Source organism: Aphis gossypii, chromosome 1 (genome assembly GCF_020184175.1).
Source record: "Aphis gossypii isolate Hap1 chromosome 1, ASM2018417v2, whole genome shotgun sequence".
Taxonomy (NCBI): Eukaryota; Metazoa; Arthropoda; class Insecta; order Hemiptera; family Aphididae; genus Aphis; species Aphis gossypii.
The window spans coordinates 74,688,878-74,708,722 of record NC_065530.1 but is presented as its reverse complement, the minus strand read 5'-3'; the positions used below and the strand labels follow the sequence as shown (position 1 = coordinate 74,708,722).

General features: G+C 26.1%; 3 protein-coding genes across 4 annotated transcripts; 1 reads left to right on the top strand and 2 right to left on the bottom strand.

Moving 5' to 3' along the window:
• Nucleotides 1-3,100: 3,100 nt before the first annotated feature.
• Nucleotides 3,101-9,274, bottom strand: LOC114119721 (transcription initiation factor IIA subunit 1). The gene is made up of 7 exons (XM_027981401.2): nt 8,988-9,274; nt 6,392-6,626; nt 5,945-6,283; nt 5,751-5,876; nt 5,408-5,682; nt 3,651-3,740; nt 3,101-3,493 (listed from the first exon to the last, which is right to left on the bottom strand). Exons 1-7 carry the CDS (start codon nt 9,009-9,011, stop codon nt 3,386-3,388), a joined length of 1,197 nt encoding a protein of 398 aa, XP_027837202.1. The 5' UTR covers nt 9,012-9,274; the 3' UTR covers nt 3,101-3,385.
• Nucleotides 9,275-12,262: 2,988 nt separating this feature from the next.
• On the top strand, nt 12,263-15,291 carry LOC114119715 (CAAX prenyl protease 1 homolog). Its single transcript, XM_027981393.2, has 6 exons — nt 12,263-12,563; nt 12,742-12,888; nt 13,576-13,776; nt 13,860-14,154; nt 14,301-14,584; nt 14,661-15,291. Exons 1-6 carry the CDS (start codon nt 12,477-12,479, stop codon nt 15,024-15,026), a joined length of 1,380 nt encoding a protein of 459 aa, XP_027837194.2. The 5' UTR covers nt 12,263-12,476; the 3' UTR covers nt 15,027-15,291.
• On the bottom strand, nt 15,012-18,737 carry LOC114119717 (lysosomal acid phosphatase-like). Of its 2 annotated transcripts, none has more exons than XM_027981396.2 (6): nt 18,508-18,737; nt 16,625-16,966; nt 15,807-15,983; nt 15,586-15,706; nt 15,314-15,522; nt 15,012-15,243 (listed from the first exon to the last, which is right to left on the bottom strand). In XM_027981396.2, the coding sequence occupies exons 1-6, from the start codon at nt 18,613-18,615 to the stop codon at nt 15,094-15,096; spliced, it is 1,107 nt and encodes a 368-aa protein (XP_027837197.1). In that variant the 5' UTR covers nt 18,616-18,737; the 3' UTR covers nt 15,012-15,093. The 2 variants fall into 2 exon arrangements, with proteins under 2 accessions (XP_027837197.1, XP_027837198.1); XM_027981397.2 differs by lacking the exon at nt 18,508-18,737 and adding an exon at nt 17,138-17,155.
• Nucleotides 18,738-19,845: the final 1,108 nt, after the last annotated feature.

Genomic DNA, 19,845 nt, shown 5'->3' with positions numbered 1-19,845 from the left:
ACTAATCTGCATGTTTCTAAAGTATAGTACAATTGATAATATAAATAAAAAATTTAAGTAACTCCCCCCTCCGTTCCACCACAAATAATGTTTTTTTAAATATTACAAAATTGCTAACATCGCTATTCTCCGTTTAAATAATAAATATATAATTTTATCAAAAATGAACTTGAAATGTTTATAAAAATAAATTAGGCTCGTGTATTTTTAATGTTTTTAAATATGCAAAAAAAAAAAAATTATATGAGATAATTTGTAAGCTGTTTGACTGTGCAAAAAACTTTTGTCAATAAAAATTAATAAAAAATTTAAAACTTCTTGCGCCCATTAATATTTCAAAACGAATCAAAATATTTGAAAATGTCATTATAATATACGCGTATACGTTTATAAAATGCCAATATAAAAATTTCTACATTTAATACAAATGTCAAGTATCTACTCGACACTTACTGAACAGCAGAACGATAACCACTAATTTATTTTATTACTCTCGTAGTTTCGTTTTTATTTAATAATAGGTTATTAAAAATTGACGATTATTTGAAAGTTTAATCGTTTAATATTTAATGTTTTATCCATAATTTGAAAAAGCAATAAGTTATCAGTTTTTCTCTTAAGATACTACTGAATACTTTCAAGTTTATAAATAACGTTAAATAATTAAATCGATTATTTCGTAGGCATCGCAATAACATAATAATATGTGTACCTATCTAAAAACTAAATCATGCTTAACTGATGGTTTTTATTTTACAATAAAATTATTGTAATACCTACAAGAAAACCTATGAAACAAAACATTTTTTTTTTTTTTTTTTAATAGTAAAGACAATTTTTATAGTAAGACATTATGAAATGTTTAATAAACGTTAATAACTTTAATTAATTTTAACAGGGAAATTATTTCTTTGTAATTTATCGAATTGTCTGACGACTAAATGTTCGGATTATTTTATATTATTTGTATTTAATTAAATTTAAAAATATTTTTCATATACACAGATAAAAAGGCATCAACCATATTGATAGAAATTAATTATATTTTCCGTTGTTAATTTATTTTTATACAATATAAAATAAACAGTAAATTAAAAAATAATTTTTAATTTTATATTGTGCAGCGCACTCTAGTAGTACCATGCACAAATAATTTCTAAGTAGCTAATATATACATTACTCATCTATGGAGAAAATTACTGCAAAATTTTAAGATTCAATTTTAATTGTATTAATTTTATTCTATATACCTATAAACATTGACGTAAGTAGGAGGGTACCTAACCTACCCCCCCCCCACCCCTTAATATTAAATATATATTTGATCCTAACTGAATGGCAGTCGGTATAATTATGAGTTCTATTGCAAGTAAAGAAAAAGTAAATATTATGTTTATATATTGAATTATAGCAAGAGTATGTTTGATACATTTTTTCATTTTTGCCTACTGACTTTATACCAGGAAAAAAAATGTAATACCAACAAAATACTTACCAGTTTTAGTAGTTTGTTTGCCTAAAAACAACTATAGAAGAAAAAGCAGTGTAAGTGTTCATTATGGTGTCAGTGTTTATTAATTATTCAAAATTAAATACAAGTTTATGTAAAACTATTTAATTTTACAATTAAAGAATTTATTTTATTAATTTATTTATTAATATTTTGTTATATCATGTGTGGAATTATTGTATTTTCACATAGTATTTAATTTAACTATTACAATTATAATATTATGTAACATTTTGAAGAATTCAAACCATTATCTTACTAAAAAAAAATATGAAATAACTTCCTTTATTCATTGATGTGAAATACAATATATAATATTATTTACTCAATATAATATTATCAATAGTGAATCTGAGTTAAAACCCTGTTATTCTGGTTTATTTCACATAAATTGTATCATTTAACTTATCGTAAAGATATTATTTCCATACTGCAAAATTAAAGTCACAAAATCTAACAGTGGCTTATAAATGTAGAGATTAAAACTGTGTATAATCATATAATTCTTAATTTATAACATAGAATACAATTATTTTTTGTAAATAAAACATTTATATTATTTAACTATTTTAATAAACATCATAAAATATTAGCATTAGGTATTACTTTAAGTGTTATGCCATTGGATGCATGTCATAATGTTATATATCATATTTTTTTTTAGCATACACGCAAATCATCTATTAATTTATAAAAAATAAAAAAAGCTTCTTTTTAAACTGAAAAATTGTATTGAACAACAAGATACTTCAACGTTTTCAAAGATAAATGCTCTTCTATTGTCAGCTAAAATAAAAGTTATCTTAAAACAATATTTCCTAAATTAATATAATAAAACAATTAATTGCATGTTAATATGTTATGTAAAGACATAAAGTAAAATAAAAATTAGTGTTAAATATTCATTTTATTTCATCATTAAAATAAAGTATATCTATCACATTATATATTAATATATTATTTCACATAAGGTGCATGTTGTACCTAGTAGGTACACACATAGGAATCAAATCTAATAAAATGATATATCATACATGATATATACATACTTTGATAAAATATTCAAAAAAAAAAAATAGTTACATAAATGTTATAATGTATATTTTAAATTTTTATAACCGTCTAGTTGATTTCACAACAGTTAATTTTTAATTTCTCTTAAACTACTTTGTGACTAAAATAGAGTAAATGTAGTTATTTTACATTTCCCTTAGCACTAGGGACCAACCAATACAATTTAGGACTGGTAACAACGCTTGATATTATGCCACTATAAACCAATCTGCCATACCGTTAATATATTATTATAATAATATAATATAATATAATACTCCTTAACTATGTTGATTTTAAAATGTTTTATTAGTCTCCACGGAAGAAGTAATCTTTTTCTGAACTAGTAGGTTGAACCACTAACTATGACACTATAAATATAGAACCATCCTTTTGTTGTTCATTCTTTAACACCTTATAATTTCTTATTTTCATTTTCTTGATGTTCATTTAAGATTTAGGTTAGGTAGTATAATTATTGTTTATCATTGGCTTATCTGGCCATTCTTTTACAATAAACAAATAAATATATACATATTACCAATAAATAAAAATATATTATATATTATATTACTGTTATCCAAACTAAATTGATAGGAAACTTTATTGATTGTTAAAATATAATACCTCCACATTTTCAAAAAGAATATGACATAATTTGTATGTACATAAATCAAATTTAATTATTTGGGAATTTACTTAAAAACCTAAAGTAATTTTATACATTGAAGAAGACTTGAGAACAATTTATTAAATACATATAATTGATTCATACAGAGTACTTAACATTAGTTGTAACTATAACACAAAACATATCACCTCTTACCACTCAGCATCACCAGTTGCTTTTTGGAAGACATAGTCATAACCATTTAAACTCATTATACCATCTTTAAAATAAAGTTTCCATTTATTTCTGCTACGAGTAATCTATAGTAACAAATAAAAACATATTATTTTCAAACAATTTTTGAACTTTTAGATGAAAAATATTAGTTTAAACAATAAATAGAAAAAAGTCACAAGTTATCAGGAGTAATATACTTGATTACTTATTAAATTACTTTAAATTAAACATTAAATTTACCTTATCATATTGGCAAACAATAACATTTTCAGTTTCAAATAATTCACCATTGTCAATATCACTTACATCATCACCAGAATTCAATGGCTCCTGTAAATTTAAGTATATTTGTACATTTAAAATAGAAGTATCAACATATATTACAGTAATATTTTAATACATTTTACTTAAATATTCAATTATTTAAAATTGTAATTGTATTTAATGAATAATATTGTTTTTACACGAGGTCAATGTAGTAGTCATATACAAACAGGTTTAGGTTATAGCTTTATAAATATACAACCATGACACAAAGTGCATACCTATTATAATAAGTACTATATAATAATATATTACTATAAATTTAAAACATTTATCATATTTAATTTTAATTTATATTAAATTTAAAATATTTTAATTAAGCTATTTCAAAATTAATGTGTTACAGTCAGAGGTGGATTGGTTCACTCAGTCAGCTAGTTGACAAACGCAGATTGATCAATCACTAGTACTATATAGAATGTTTCTGAAATGAATAAGGACACTAGTATACGCGTAGTACTCACTGTGATGAACCAATGAAAATGTTTTTCTATCTTCAAAATCTGGATTTCTTCAAGTTATTTTTAGAATATTATCTTAAATGTAAAAAAAAATGTTCCAGTTGTATTTTTTGTAAAATTCTCATACGAATCAAGACGTCACATCGTCTCTTGAGCTTGTCGCGCATTTTTAACGCTCAAATCACCGACCAAAAAAAAAGTGGTGTGACACATTGATTTGTATGAGAAAACTGCAAAATTAACGCTGGTGATAGTTATTTGTTGTTATTTAACATACATAATTAACTAACACATTATATTAAAAGAAACCGAGATTTTGAAGATAGAAAAAAATCTTCATTGGATCATCACAGTGAGTATACGTATACTAGTGTCCTCATTCATTTCAGAAACACCCTGTATACTTTGGTCTTTGAACCAAGTTTTAAGAATAAATGAAAACCAACAAATATGCATCTTACCATCTTAAAATAATATTAAAATGAATTTTAAACACTAAATATACACGATGTTTACCACCAAAAATAAATGAATGTAGAAACATATAACAGAAATTCATATTTTAATTTTGTTATCAGTTTATTCCATTTTTGTTCAGATTATTTCCCTATGCAACTATAAAAACTCTAAAAACATAGTTAATAAACAAAAGAACATATTGTGCCAAAATCAAACCCAATTTTTTTTTTATACAACTAAAATGTTATTTAATTTAAATTACATTGCAACAGTTTTGAATAGCGTTAATTTACCATACGATTGTCAGAACAACAACATATTGTATAAACGAAGATAGAATAATAACTAAGAAATATTTTGTTTTGATAACTTATAATTATTAATTAAATTAAATTGTAATAATTTGGTAATGCCAGTGGTTATTTTAAGTGGTACCTACTAAACTATACAATTATTGTCACATTGTGAAATAATTTTGTCCCCATATAAGTAGTGTTTTTAAAAACTGAGCGACATTGTTTTTACTTTATATTAATAAGTATATACTCTAAGCCTAAACATTTATCTATATAAATACATAATAATTAATACTAATACCTATTTAAATAGTTGCAAAAACCTTTTTTTTCTTTTCCTTATTTTTTAAAAATAAAAACATATCTTTACCTACCTAGCATAATTCATTAAACTTGGTATTTCAACAGTTTTCACCTATTGAGATCTACATAATTAATTTATACTATATATGCTTACAGCATCAGAAGCACTATTTTGATCTTTGTCATCGTCTTCATCGTCATCATCATCATTATCACCAATATCATCATCTAAATCATCATCATCATCATCATCATCATCTGATGTTGAAGAATCGTTAGCTCCATCTATCTGAGCAATAGTTCTTTTAACACCACCAGTCACATTCCCACTAATAAATGCTTGATTATTTTGTTGAAGTTGTTGCTGTTGCTGTTGCTGTGTATTTCGTACATCTGATAAAAATTCTGGTTGAACAACATTTTGAACACCTAAAAATTATAAAAATATAATATGTAACATTAAGATAAAACAAAAAAGTTTCTAAAAAATAACTTACTTGAAATTGATTGAGCAGCAAGTACACTATTGACATGCTGTTGTAAAAATGATGTAGCTAAAGGAGTAGTCATTGCCATACTATTAGTTATTACTGGACCACTAAGAATACTCTGTAGCATGTTTCCTATTTAACATTTAAATTAATAATAACAATCTCTAAAAAATAAAAAATAAATAAACAATTATCCAAACCTTGTATGGCAGAACTTGGAACTTGAATAGAAAGAACTCTAGATCCTGATTCTTGGGAACCAGTCTGAGCTGGTAAGGTTATTTGAATTGGTACATATTTGTTTGCATAATCTGCAGGTAAAACTATAGTGTTCTGTTGTTGTTGTTGCTGTTGTGGCTGCTTTTGCTGTAACTGTAGCTGCTGCTGCTGCTTCTGCGGTAGTTGTTGCTGCTGCGGTAATTGTTGCTGCTGTTGTAGTTGTTGTTGTTGCTGCTGTGGCTGAAGTGGTTGCTGATGCTGTTGCTGTTGCTGTTGTATTTTTTGTTGTTGGACCATTTTTAATTGATGTACAGAGTTATCTAAAAATAATAATTGATAATTTAAATATACTATAGCATCTAAATCTATTTATTTATTAACAATTATAAAGAATATTTATTAATGATTTAAGATAAAAAAATACTTACTGACTATCGTAGGAGCATATTGGCTTTTAGTTTGTTTAACAACAGTTGAAGTAACAGTTTTAGGAAGTTGAGTAATTTCTTGAGGAGGTGGTGCATCAACTGCTTTACTTGCCATTACTTTAGATTCCCATGATTGACGTAACTCCATTAAAATTTGATCGTCAATACCTTCTTCAGCAAAAAATTCTCGAGAGCTATTTATTGTATCATCAATTACAGATTGATATAATTTCATCTGAAATTATTAACAATTATTTACTTGAATTAATATGCATACTACTATTCCTTATAAATAAAATAAACATATTTTCAGGTAAGATAAAACAAAGATGTTCTTGTCTGGACTAGATTATGGATGTGTGTTGGTAGAGAGGGGAGTTTCCTACTTTGAAAAAATTTACAATAAAATAAAATATATAAATTTATAATTAGGGCTAGGATTTATATGCATTTGCATGTTTTTTTCCTTAAGTCCAAATTTAATGGTTGTCAGATTTGTCCACGATTTGGCTTATTCTCGTTTAAATAGAACCAATTTATTTTTGCATATTTTTGCATATTTTGAACACAATGCATATAATTGCATATTTATAGATTTTTGGAATTTTGACTTTTTTTAACTTAAATTTTCAAATTTTTATAATTTATTGTTAATTTTAAATGGTGTTTTTTTCATAAAATCGATAATTTTTGGTTTATCCGTCGAATTATTGTAAATATAAAGTATAACTATTATCTGTCTAAGAAATCGATATTGATTAACTCCAGGATAAATCGCATTATTTAAAATATGCACAAATAACCTCGTGTGATGTGGAAAGGAGTTTTAGTCAGTATAAATCTATTTTACTTTCAAATCGCTGGATGTTTGTATTGAAAATTATTGAAACAACACATTATAGTAGCATGTAATAATGATATAATATAAACTAATATTTAATATTTTAATGTAATAATAATACAATTTTGAATTATGATAAATAATAATACTCTAGAAATAATAAAAATTTGTTTTTGCATATTTTTGCATATTTTGGTAAATAAAATGCATATTTTACAATTTTTTATTGCATATAAATCCTAGCCCTATTTATAATTATAATTTACATTCTCATTAGGTACTAAATACTCAGTAACCGTTAAGATTTGAAAAAAGCAGTGGTCAAAAAACTATATTATATTTTTAAAAATATATTTTAACTACGCTGTATATCTTAGACTGTAGCTATTTCCGATTTTAAAAAGACTGTTATACACATATACGCGTATCTTTAAAATTTAAAATAATTAGGTAATAATACCTTATCAATTCTATTAAAACAAACTATAATTAACTTTGTAATAATTGCAAAAAATAAAAAAATAACATTTTTCATGCTGATTACTATATAAAACTGAGTTAGGTAGGTAATAAAAAATTAGTTTAACAGATAAATGTATAAATCAAAATCAATAACCTTAGTCTTATAATATTAGAATTGTAAATGTTTGGTTAACTAAAACATTGTAGGTACCTATGAACCTTTTAATAGAATCATTGAAAATAATTTGCCTAATATTATATCAATTGTATCCATTTTATCCATTTTATCCAGCACTTCAAAATGTATTATAGGCTCAAAAATTAAAATCTTATAAGAAAATGATAAATTCTACTTAAGGAAATAAAAAGTGAATAATGAATTTTTAAAAGAACATAGATATAAAACAATAGGTAGACTATCGCAATTATTTATACTATGAAGTGCTAAAGACTAAAATATCCATATACCTAATTAAAAATTGTATAACAAACTACATAGTATTTATTATTATTTAATTATACTTATAACATTATTACTGATTATATGTAAGATAAGTGAATAAGTTTTAAAAAAAAAAGTAGATACACATTTAATGATTTTCATTATATTAGAATATACATGTTTATATTTTATAATTTGAATGCTTTATTTACATTCAGTTTAATAGAATTTAAGTACAAATCTAGTAACAATGGCATGAATATTGAAACAAAAAAAATTAAAAAAATTTCTATTAAATTCTGAACATTTTATAAAACTGACGTATATTATAGGAATAACATAGTACATAATAACAATAATTTTAAAAATGAGATTTATCTACAGGTATCATAGAAAAATTACTACTAAATATGATACTACTGTACAAATAATTAAATTTAATGACCTACAAAATTAACCTTTAAAAGGAGTCACAAATATAATGCATAACGACTGAGTCATTGCCATATGGAAATAATAGTCAGTTTTATGCTAGCCATGAAGAGTGGAATTCTTTATTCTTTACAGTCAAGCTCAACATAAAAAAAACCTGGTACTTATTACGATAAACACTCAACATAATATATCAAAGAACATATAGTAATAATTATTATGTGACCGAGAAAACCGAATGTGAACCAGCGCATATGTGGCAATATCGTATTACTTATTAGAAAAAAATATGATTTAGGTCGGACAAAGCGTTGGTCGATCGATGCGCGTCACTCAACGACAAGAATGTAAACTGTAAACGGTCGGGAGTGACATGCCCACAGAGGTGTACTTAGTAAGTAAAAGTAAGTACTACTTACCACAGACGATTGGGATAACGACATGTTTGAAGGGGCCTATGGAAACGTCCGTCAGTTTTATTTAAAATATTTTGCGGCTTTACGCGCGGACGGCGACGGCGAGGGCAAGGAAGCTAATTTTTTCGCGTTAGAAATAACCGACCGGACGCAACAACACGACCGCGACAGCTGCAGCAGCTAAGGAAAGCACTAGCGCAGGATAGCGAGACGTGTGGGGTTTCTCGTGCGAAAGAACCCAAGTTTCACCATGTGCTACGACTCCTTTTATACTGTCAGCGGATATAGGGAGGCAGCGGGTTTTAACCCACGACCGACGTCATCAGCCGCACGGGTTGGCCAGATGCTACAATAATTTACTACCGTACACCGTACCGTGAAATGTCTACGGAACAGCTGTTGCTGATGAATTTATTTTAAAATTAGTTTCATTTAGGTCACAATGTAGAGAAAAAATATGGATAAAGGTATCTTTTATAGTCTCCAATGTCTCTACAGACTACAACAGACGTCTACATCGTGATTTAGGTATACAATCTAAATAATGTACCTACCAGCTAGTACCAAAGAACATAATATAATACCTATAGTAATGCCTACGTACTACGTCGAGTACGTCCTAGCTACCTATATATAGGTATTTTATATTAATATGGTACACGATTTATCGACGTAACGAAACTTAGTGTCCCGGAATTTTGATATTTTAAGTATTTACTATTTTCACTATAATTATTTATAATATTTAAATATTTACCATACCCTGTGTGAAAATATGATGAACTAGGGAGCCTATATTTAATATAGCCTTTATATTATATAGGCTCTCTATTAAAAACTGTATCATAGTAAAATAGATTCTATTTTTTTTTTATAGTTACTTACGTAGGCAGTTACGTTGTAATCATTTCGAATGCTATTGAGTGTTCTGTGTTGGTTATATATCTATAGTGTTGAGATAGTTTTAATGTATAATTTATTGAATATTAATCAGTTGATTTATTATTGATACTTATTAATGTGTTGTGTGTTTAACAACATAATTTAAGTAAGATAATTATATTATACTATGTGATGTATCAACTTAATTAGCTAGGTATATATTTTATAACTTATATTGTACCTACCTATTAGTGTTTAATTAAGTATATAAGTACCAAGTAGATAATATAAAACCATTTATTAATTTATTAATTATTTTTATTGGATATTATGTTCCTAGTCACCATTAGGTATATAGTACGATGCCACATACACATAGGTACCTACCACATTACAAAATATTATGCATTATAATATTTATAACCCATCGTCCATCGATTAATGAGTAGATATAATAGGCTGATATAGCCATATAGGTATTAGGTACCTAGCTATTGGCTATTAATTATTATTATTATTTTAAATAATAAAATGTACTAAATCACCTACCTAATGGAAAATATAGAAAATTTAGAAAATTATGTAAAAAAAATATCAATTAGATATTATACACCATACACGAGGGTATCAATTTTATATACCTACCTATTGAAATAAAACTATTATATAATTTTAAAAATTAAAAAACCTTTAACTACTAGGTATATATAATACCTACTTAGACACTACTATAAAAATTGTTATAATATCATAAAATTAAATACTTTGAGCTTATTGAAACCACTACCTATATAATATGTGTATTGATTTTTTTTCATTATAAAGTATATTATGGATGTATATTATGGACGGATTACCTACCACTAAATAGTAAATACCTGCTAATTATTAATTACATAAGTAGGTACATGAGTTATACAATTGTTTTGTAACAAAAGTTAGCAAGGTACATATATCTAAGTATTAGATACCTACCTATCCATAATCTATCTACAACATGTCTCGTAAATACTTTCAAGTTGCAATGCTTTTATATATATCCTCTAGGATTATAATATGGTATATTTAGGTACCTATCTTAAACTTACCAAATTGGCAATTATAAATAATAACTCCTTAATATAATATACAAGTGTACAAATGTAGGTATAAAATATAGACTTAGATTGTCATGTAGGAAACAGTTTTATGAAGTTCAAGTGGGTTCTTGAACTTCAGTAGTGCAATTGTAGGTACATCAATGATGTTACTAGAATCAGCTACACTAATAAAACGTTTATGGCGGGTGGTTACACAATGACTACGATTATTATTTTTTATTGTAATTAGTATCACTGTATGCATCAATTAGCAAATATTTATGGTTTAAATACCTACCTAAATGTAATTATTAAATAGGTAGGACACCTATAACTGGCTATAACATACGTAGGTATACGTAATTTTATATCTACCAAATTGTTGTGCAATTCAGAATTGAATTATAAAAATAATAATACATGTTGTAGTATATGAATATTTTATAGTAAATTTAGAATTAATTATATTATTTTATAAACTAGCAGTCGATAAATCGAACTATCACAAATTTTTTTTTGTCATGAGACTTTATAGTGGAACCAAAGTAGAACTTTCTTTGGGAAAATCCAATACATTTTTTCCGTATTACTTTCTAGATTTTTTTTATTTTCAAAGTATTTATAATAAATAATAATTATTATTTAATTAAGCCTGTAGTCGAATCTGTATACATTTCTACCGGCTACCGGATTAGTGATGGGCAACCAGACGTCCAGATGTCTAGATGGCAGAGTTGTTGAGAGGCTGAGAATAAAAAATAAATTATAACACAGATTTCTATATAGAACTACTAGATAGCGAACTCCCGCTATCAATTGAAGCCAGGTTTTATATAATTTATATTGTAATGTATTTTATGATGACTAAACCTGTTGTTTAAATAAATTAAAAATATTTTATATTTGTATATAAATAATTTTTCATTTATTACTATATTTTACCATTAAAAACGATGTTATTCCTAATATTTTTGTATAGGAAATGTAATGTTTTGCCAACCGGCAACCGACAAAACGGCGGAAACTAATACACGAGCTTCAATGTAATATAAATAATTTACGAGTTCCTTATCTAGTTATAGTATAGAAGTCTGTGAATTATAAAAAATATGATTTTTTCTGTTTTTCATTCATTCTGTAATACTGTGATAGTGTGATGTGATTATATAAAATACAGTGTGTTCGAGATTGGTATATGAAATATTAGAAATTCACGTTAGCACTGATTTCGATTTGTGATCCGTTTATTTGTCAACTTGTCTTTGTTGTTGTTTGTATTTGTTATCTTTGGACTTGGAGTAAAATTATAATGTAATATTATTACTATTTCAATTTCATATATTTTATAATTTATAATTTTGTCAATTTTACAACTGACTATTTTATCTTTCAGGGTATGATTATTATGATGTTAATTTCTTTATGAGTTCATTCTTTATTTCAAACGATTTAGTTCGTATGTGTTTGAATATCCAATAAGTATTATATTACTACATTTTAATTTAGTATACATTTTCCAAAATTTTTAATCATGATACCCGAATTTTGTGTATTTTATGGTGTTTTAACTTTCTCTTGGATAGAATTCCTATGGGAACAGTATTTAACGCTAAGACAGGTAAAATATTTAAATTTTATATGGAAAAATTAATTTTTATATAAATAAAATGTTTATTCATAATTATTGTATTCATTTTTTGTACAACTTTAATTTTAAGAAAAATCTATTTAATTAAAAAATCGATTAGCACAAATGTTTACTTAATTCTTTACTTATTAATGTAATACATTTTTAGAGACGTGTGTATAAAACTACAGACAAAATTCCTGAAAGATTAACTGATGTACTAGATGTAGTAACATTTAATAAGGCAAAATCTTATGGTATTGATAAAAATAGTTTCAGTATAGCAGAAGAATGGATTAATATGATCATTTCAACTGTAAGTAAAAATATTATTAAGCAAATTATTTTAAATCTACCAAAAATAATATAATAATTTTGTTTATACTATCTATGTTCACTTTTTGATTATATACAAAACAGATTATAACCAACAAGTTTTAAAATATATTAATCTATCTTTCATTATTATTACTTATTTAAAATAATTTTATCATGATTTTAAAGAAAATTTTTATCTCTGTTTAATTACTCTATTACATAGGTACCTAATTTAAAATAAAATCATATGTTACATACATATTCAAAACTTGTTTCTTAACATCTGAAAACTTCTAGTAATATACAACTAGTTATTCTTATGGTTATTGATATGACTATTTTTAGATTAATTTTAAGAATGATTCATTTATAATTAAATTAAAAACTTAAAAACTGTTAGTGCCGTAATATTGGATTCAAAACGTAATATGTCATACGTGAACTATAAAATATTAAAAAAAAAAAAGAGCAAACAGATATTATTATTTTCCAACATTTATAAGAACATTTTCTACTATTTTTATGATTTAATTTTATGGACACTATAAATTATTAATTTTAATAAATAAAACAAAATAGTTTTAATAAAATTAATATTGCATTACATATTTTATCAGTATAGCATAATTACAAATACACCATACTTTAACAAGCTAAAAATGTATTATTTGTTTTAAATGTTTAGGGTTTCATCTGTTTTAATGGATTTACATTATTATGGAACTTTAGCAAATATTGTTTGGCTGAGACTCGATATAATGATAGTGAAATCATGACCAGTTGTGTATTTCTTCTGTGCATGAATACCTTGGGTACAATAATGTCTTTGCCAATCACAGCATACAGCACTTTTATTATTGAGGAAAAACATGGGTTTAACAAACAAGTAAATCACTAAATTAAATACCCAATATAAAATTTGTATTTAATATTTATTTATTAATATTTTTATTTTTAATATTTAACTAGACTTTCAATTTCTTCATTAAAGACAAGATCAAGAACTTTTTATTGGTTCAAGTAATTTCATTACCAATAACTGCAGCTGCAATAACTATTGTTAAATGGGGTGGACATTATTTTTTTATCTGGTTGTGGATATTTGCAGTGGTGACTTCATTATTTATCATGACAGTATATCCAGAATTTATTGCTCCAATGTTCGACAAATATACACCATTGCCGGATGGTGTTTTGAAGTCTAGAATCGAAGAGCTGGCTAAGAAAGTTAAATTTCCTCTTTACAAAATATATATTGTAGAAGGTAAATTATTTAAATTTCATAAAAAAATTATTTATCACCTATTAAATTATGTTTGTTTTATTTAAATATTGTCATACAATTAAATTTGTTGTATTAAAAATAATGATTATTTATTTTTATTATTGCAAATTTGTTTTTAACTTTAGGTTCAAAGCGATCAGCCCATAGCAATGCATATTTTTATGGATTTTTCAATAACAAACGCATTGTACTGTATGACACATTATTGAAAGATAATAAAGATATTATGAATAACAAAACATTAGTAGAAGAAAATACTTTTGATGATGAAATCGAAGAAAATATTTATGTTGATAAAATCAAAGAAAACGGAAAAGGAATGAATGATGATGAAATTTTGGCAGTCTTAGGTCATGAACTTGGTCATTGGAAGCTAAACCATATATTATTTTATCTTATAATATCTCAGGTATTTTTATTAATAATTTATCTTTTTGGTGTACAATTAGATTGTTATTTAATATTATAATATACTTTTGTTTCAGGTAAATTTATTTATAATGTTATTTGTTTTTGGATGGCTGTATGACAATTCTATGTTATATCGAGCATTTGGATTTTATGAGTCAACCCATCCAGTTATCATTGGTCTAGCAATTATTTTTCAATATGTATTTTCTCCATATAACACTGTTATATCATTTGCTATGACTACACTCAGTAGACAATTGGAGTTTCAAGCTGATGCTTTTGCAAAAAAACTTGGACTTGCAAAGTCACTTGAAACTGGATTAATAAGTTTACACAATGATAACTTAGGATTTCCAGTTTACGATTCTCTCTTCTCAGCTTGGCACCATACTCATCCTCAACTATTGGAGAGATTAGAAGCAATCTCTAAGACAGACTGAATATTTAATTTCAAAGTACACATAATTCAAACTAAACTTAAGCGGTGTTTCATACAATTTAATATTTTTAATTTTTACATTCTTCAATTAAATTACGAGGTATCATTTGTTGTGTGAGTGTGCGCAAATCTTCTAGTCGACATGGCTGTGGACAACCTGGTAATTCAATTAACTCAATGTTTGATTCTTTCCATTCATAGTTTCTGTTGTATAGTAGCTAGATTTTTTTAAGTTAATAAACATTTAATAATTTATAATTATACAACCAATATTTTTATATTATTTACCTTTACAACTGTTTCATTTGAATTTGTTGCATATAATTCCATTACAACAGCAGCTCCATAAAGTGGATATGTTATATTTTTTATATTTAGTGTCTTCAGAAAAGGAACTATTGTTGAATCATGACCTACATGTAAATATATTTTTTTTGCGTTTGGTGACTTATTTATTGATGCTTCCATTCGTGTTAACACATCATTTAACATTTCACCTAATAAATATAAATTTATTCTAATTTTTTGTTAATGAAAATATAATAAGTATAAAGAATAACCTGAATATAAAAGTTTCATTTGATCTGTTTCGGCTAATATGGTCATAGAATATAATATATACTCTTCAATATCAGTATATCGTTCTAATGCCCAATCAGGAATTGGATGGTTTGCCATATGCTAAAAATATATATATAATATGAAATCTATAAGTTGTTTAGTATAATAATTTGTAATGAAAAAAATTAATTTTTCAATTTCATTGATTTGAATTTCTTACTTGTGTCATAATGACATCTGCTACTTTTAATACATCATAAAGCGTATTTAATGGATTTGATGTGTAGTTTTTCATATACTTAATTAATTTTTTTATCTTTTCGGTTTTTAAAGCATTTTCACTAATTTCATGTAATTCCATAGCATACTTTGGACACGTGCTTGGATCTCCTGTAAACTAAAAATTGTTCTTAATTTCAGAAGCAGGAATTTCAGTTTATATTTTAAATAAAATATGAATAATTAAGTTTAAAATTATTCTTTTTATCCTAAAAGTGTTAACCATTTATTACTGACAAACTGTAATTTGTACTGCTTCAGTAAAACCCAATATAATCATTGTATCTCTCAAAATCTAAAATATGAGCTTTTATAATATATTGTAACGTACAAGAAGTTATCATGTGATTTAATTTAATCGGGTGATGTCAGAAAATAATTTGATTTTTTTTTACCAAAGTATAAATTTTCTGAACTATTTTATAATGAATAAATCTAACCTAACGATACTAATAGATATATCTATTGACCTATGTACAATATTGTAAGTAAGCATAAGGAAACAGCCCTAATCTGCTGTTGATGCTTGAATAAGTGAAGACACCAACTAACTGAAGAACTTACTGACTACCTATACAGATTATAAAATACCTATCAATAGGGCAATATATATATAGGTATACTATGTTATACATTAGATACTGGTGTAGGACCATATCCTTTATATACAGGTGTACGGTGTACCTATACCACTTATTAGATACCTACCTATTATCTATAGAAAGATCATGCAATTATATTTTTATCCTTATTTCTTACTTCCTGGTGGTCTTTTGACATACTCGTCTTGATCGGTATGGGCTGCCATTTCAAGTCTTTATTCCAAGTCTGCTCTTCGTTGGGCGGATACATTCCGGCCAGTAAATAGCCTGCGGTCTGGTAACATCTGTCAACCATTGTAGAGGACACGTCGATTTCAGAAGGCGTGTACCGCTGCAGGGGATGTAAGAAGCCCAAGTACCGTTCACGCAGAGCTTGACCTGCTCGATACGCATTCCAAATGCCCTGATCGGTCAACTCGCCTAAGCCTCGGGGCCAGGGTATCTGGTCCGTTTGGTTTTTGTACCGGATCAGCGGTGCGCGATTTGTGTGTCTCATCAACTGTACCGGACAAAAAACACAATTATTGTCAGTTTTCACGAGTATTTTATTATAACTTCGTGATCAGTTAAAAGGTCTCGATGACATAAAATAATAATAATAGTTGTAAATGTACATCTAATATAAATTAAACACATTTGTTTAATGCAATTTATAATAATTAATAAATACCTAGGTAAGTATCTTGCTACCTAATTTAAGAGTATTAAACCACAAAATAAGAAAATATTCCAACACATTATTCACTTATCATGGTACAGGATTTGAAGAAATTCTGTATTGTAAACTTGGAAGATACCTATAGCTTAAGAATTTTTACTTAAATGTGACAATTTTGAAAACTAAAAATTAAATTATTATGTTTTTGTACACCAAACCACTAGGAATCATTTTGTGTTGTAGAACATTGGATCCCAGTCCACCTCTTGGCAACCACGAACTACTATAATATAGGTATAATTTTCTAAGTAACTGTAGAGTACCTATATGATTTACAATCGTTAAGCACGTGCCCCCCCCCCCTGTCAGTTTTCTATCTACAATTTTTTTATGTAACTACTAGTATCATATAATTATATAAATGAATAATGTAGTTAATAAGAATAATATTACATTACTTACTAGCTACCTAGGTACTATTATAGCATTATAATTTATAATCAAAATATTAACGATATTTTTATCCATAACACTTCTACTTAACACTTTCAATATAATATATAGTTACAAAGTATAGTGAGTACCTATATTATGTCATATTAATATTGAGTATACAGTATTCACAAACCACAGAAATGGTCAATAATGTAATTGTGCAAACGCTCAGCCCCAATCAACTAACTTATCTGAATTCTGTCACGTTAACTATTTTCACCTAGCTATTGCCTTTTATATTATGGTAAATGATATATTAAATATTTTTAAAAAATATATTATGTTGAAATTCTCGAGTGGTTTAGGTTAGGTGTATTTAGTAATAATAATTAGTACCTCTTATCGTTATATTATATGTTGAATTGAATCTTATAGTGTATAATTATTAGGTAATTAATTATATTTTCTATGATTACCTATGTTATTTATTTATTATTATTTATTATAACTTGTATGATTTTTAATTGTTAAACAATGTCATTTTACCCCGTAGGGTGTTAATAAATAATAATTAGATTCGCAATACAAACTTCTTAAAACTTTGGTGCCACTGCAGCGGATCACTCCCAAGTTTTTTTATTAGGTACAATTAATGAATAAATGAACTCTGGCATTTCATCTATCTATTTACTTCTGTAGATAATATAATAGATACCTACCTGGCTTCCTATCTATAGAATTGGTAGGTACTTGGTCCAAGTTCATATAATTATTATAATATATACACGCAGTAAAGACAGTATAGTAACTGGTAAGTACAGTAGGTACTGTAGGTAACCTTAATTATAAACCTTATTTTGTGTACAGTTATATCTATGTGAAATGTAGATTGTAGATACCTAGTACGATACGAGTATAATATATTTAGGTAAGATAGTTGTACTTACTATGAAAACAAATTTTAACTCTAAATTATCTTGATTTATAGTTTTAGAAACACATTCATTTGCAATTATTATTAATAAAAATATATACTTTAAACTAAAATACATCATTTTGTATTCAATGTAAGTATTAATTTGTTAGTACCTTAAAATAAATAATACAACTCTGATAAGTCAGACAGTTTTGTACTCGCGACACGAGACAGATAGTTATAGAGTGTTTATTAATATTGTATTATGTTTATTTGCTGTGGCTATACGTCTATACAAATATTTTTAACTCACACCTTTAGACTCAATTAATCTAATGCTAACAAATCCATCATATATGTATACAGAGTGGTCCACTTAACACGCTATACGTTGTGTTCATTTAAAATTTTGATATAAATAAAACATTTTTGAATTTTAATTTGAATTAGGTAACATGATTATAACATTCCTTAATAGTATTCCCAAACAATTAGATATAGTTATACTGATATGGACCATTTCCAATTGAAATAATTTTTACCATTTAGGTAGGTATTTTTTGTCCTTTGCAATTTAAGTTCTTCAATACTAATCTATATTTTCAAGGCCTTTATTCAATTTAAAAATTTAAATTTCCAAAAATTAACACCTGCAGAATAAGAAAAACAATTTGTAACTTAGGTCCCAGATTTATGACTGACTTAAACATTATAACAGTCAACAGAATAAATTTTGTTCACTCATGATTCATATATAATAATAACAAAATTAAAGTTATAGAATGAAAAGTTCTGCATAAGGAATTTTCAGTAGATATAATAATAACTTAGTCCACAATATTGTTACAAAAATTGAAAATAACGTAATATAATATAGGTAATTGAATATTTCGATATTTTTATGAATGATTTATTTAAAATATGTTCTTGCTGTTATTTTAGTCTTATTTCCTGTTGTTTTTTGTTTTTTTTTTTTTGTTCTTATTTCCGTAGCCATTTTTACCGATTACTGTATAATATATTTTGTTAAATCAGTGGCTCTCAAACTGGGAGGCACGCCTCCTAGAGAAGCATGAAAATTAAAAAAAAACATGATAACGTTTTTTGTTTGTATGGTCAGACTACATACACCCGTCATCGGACGAACATTAATTCAGTCGATGACGGACGAAAACATCCAAAACAAATAAAAGTATGAAATTAAATTGAACCGGTCACATTACACCCCGACACCCGAAAATACGGCCGTAAACTGCCAATGCCGGACGAAAACAAAATATTTTGTTTTTTCCTGCCAAATCGGCAATATATTACAAAATATATAAGTACCCAAGTCCGGATTAAGACCATCAGGGGCCCAGTGGCCAAT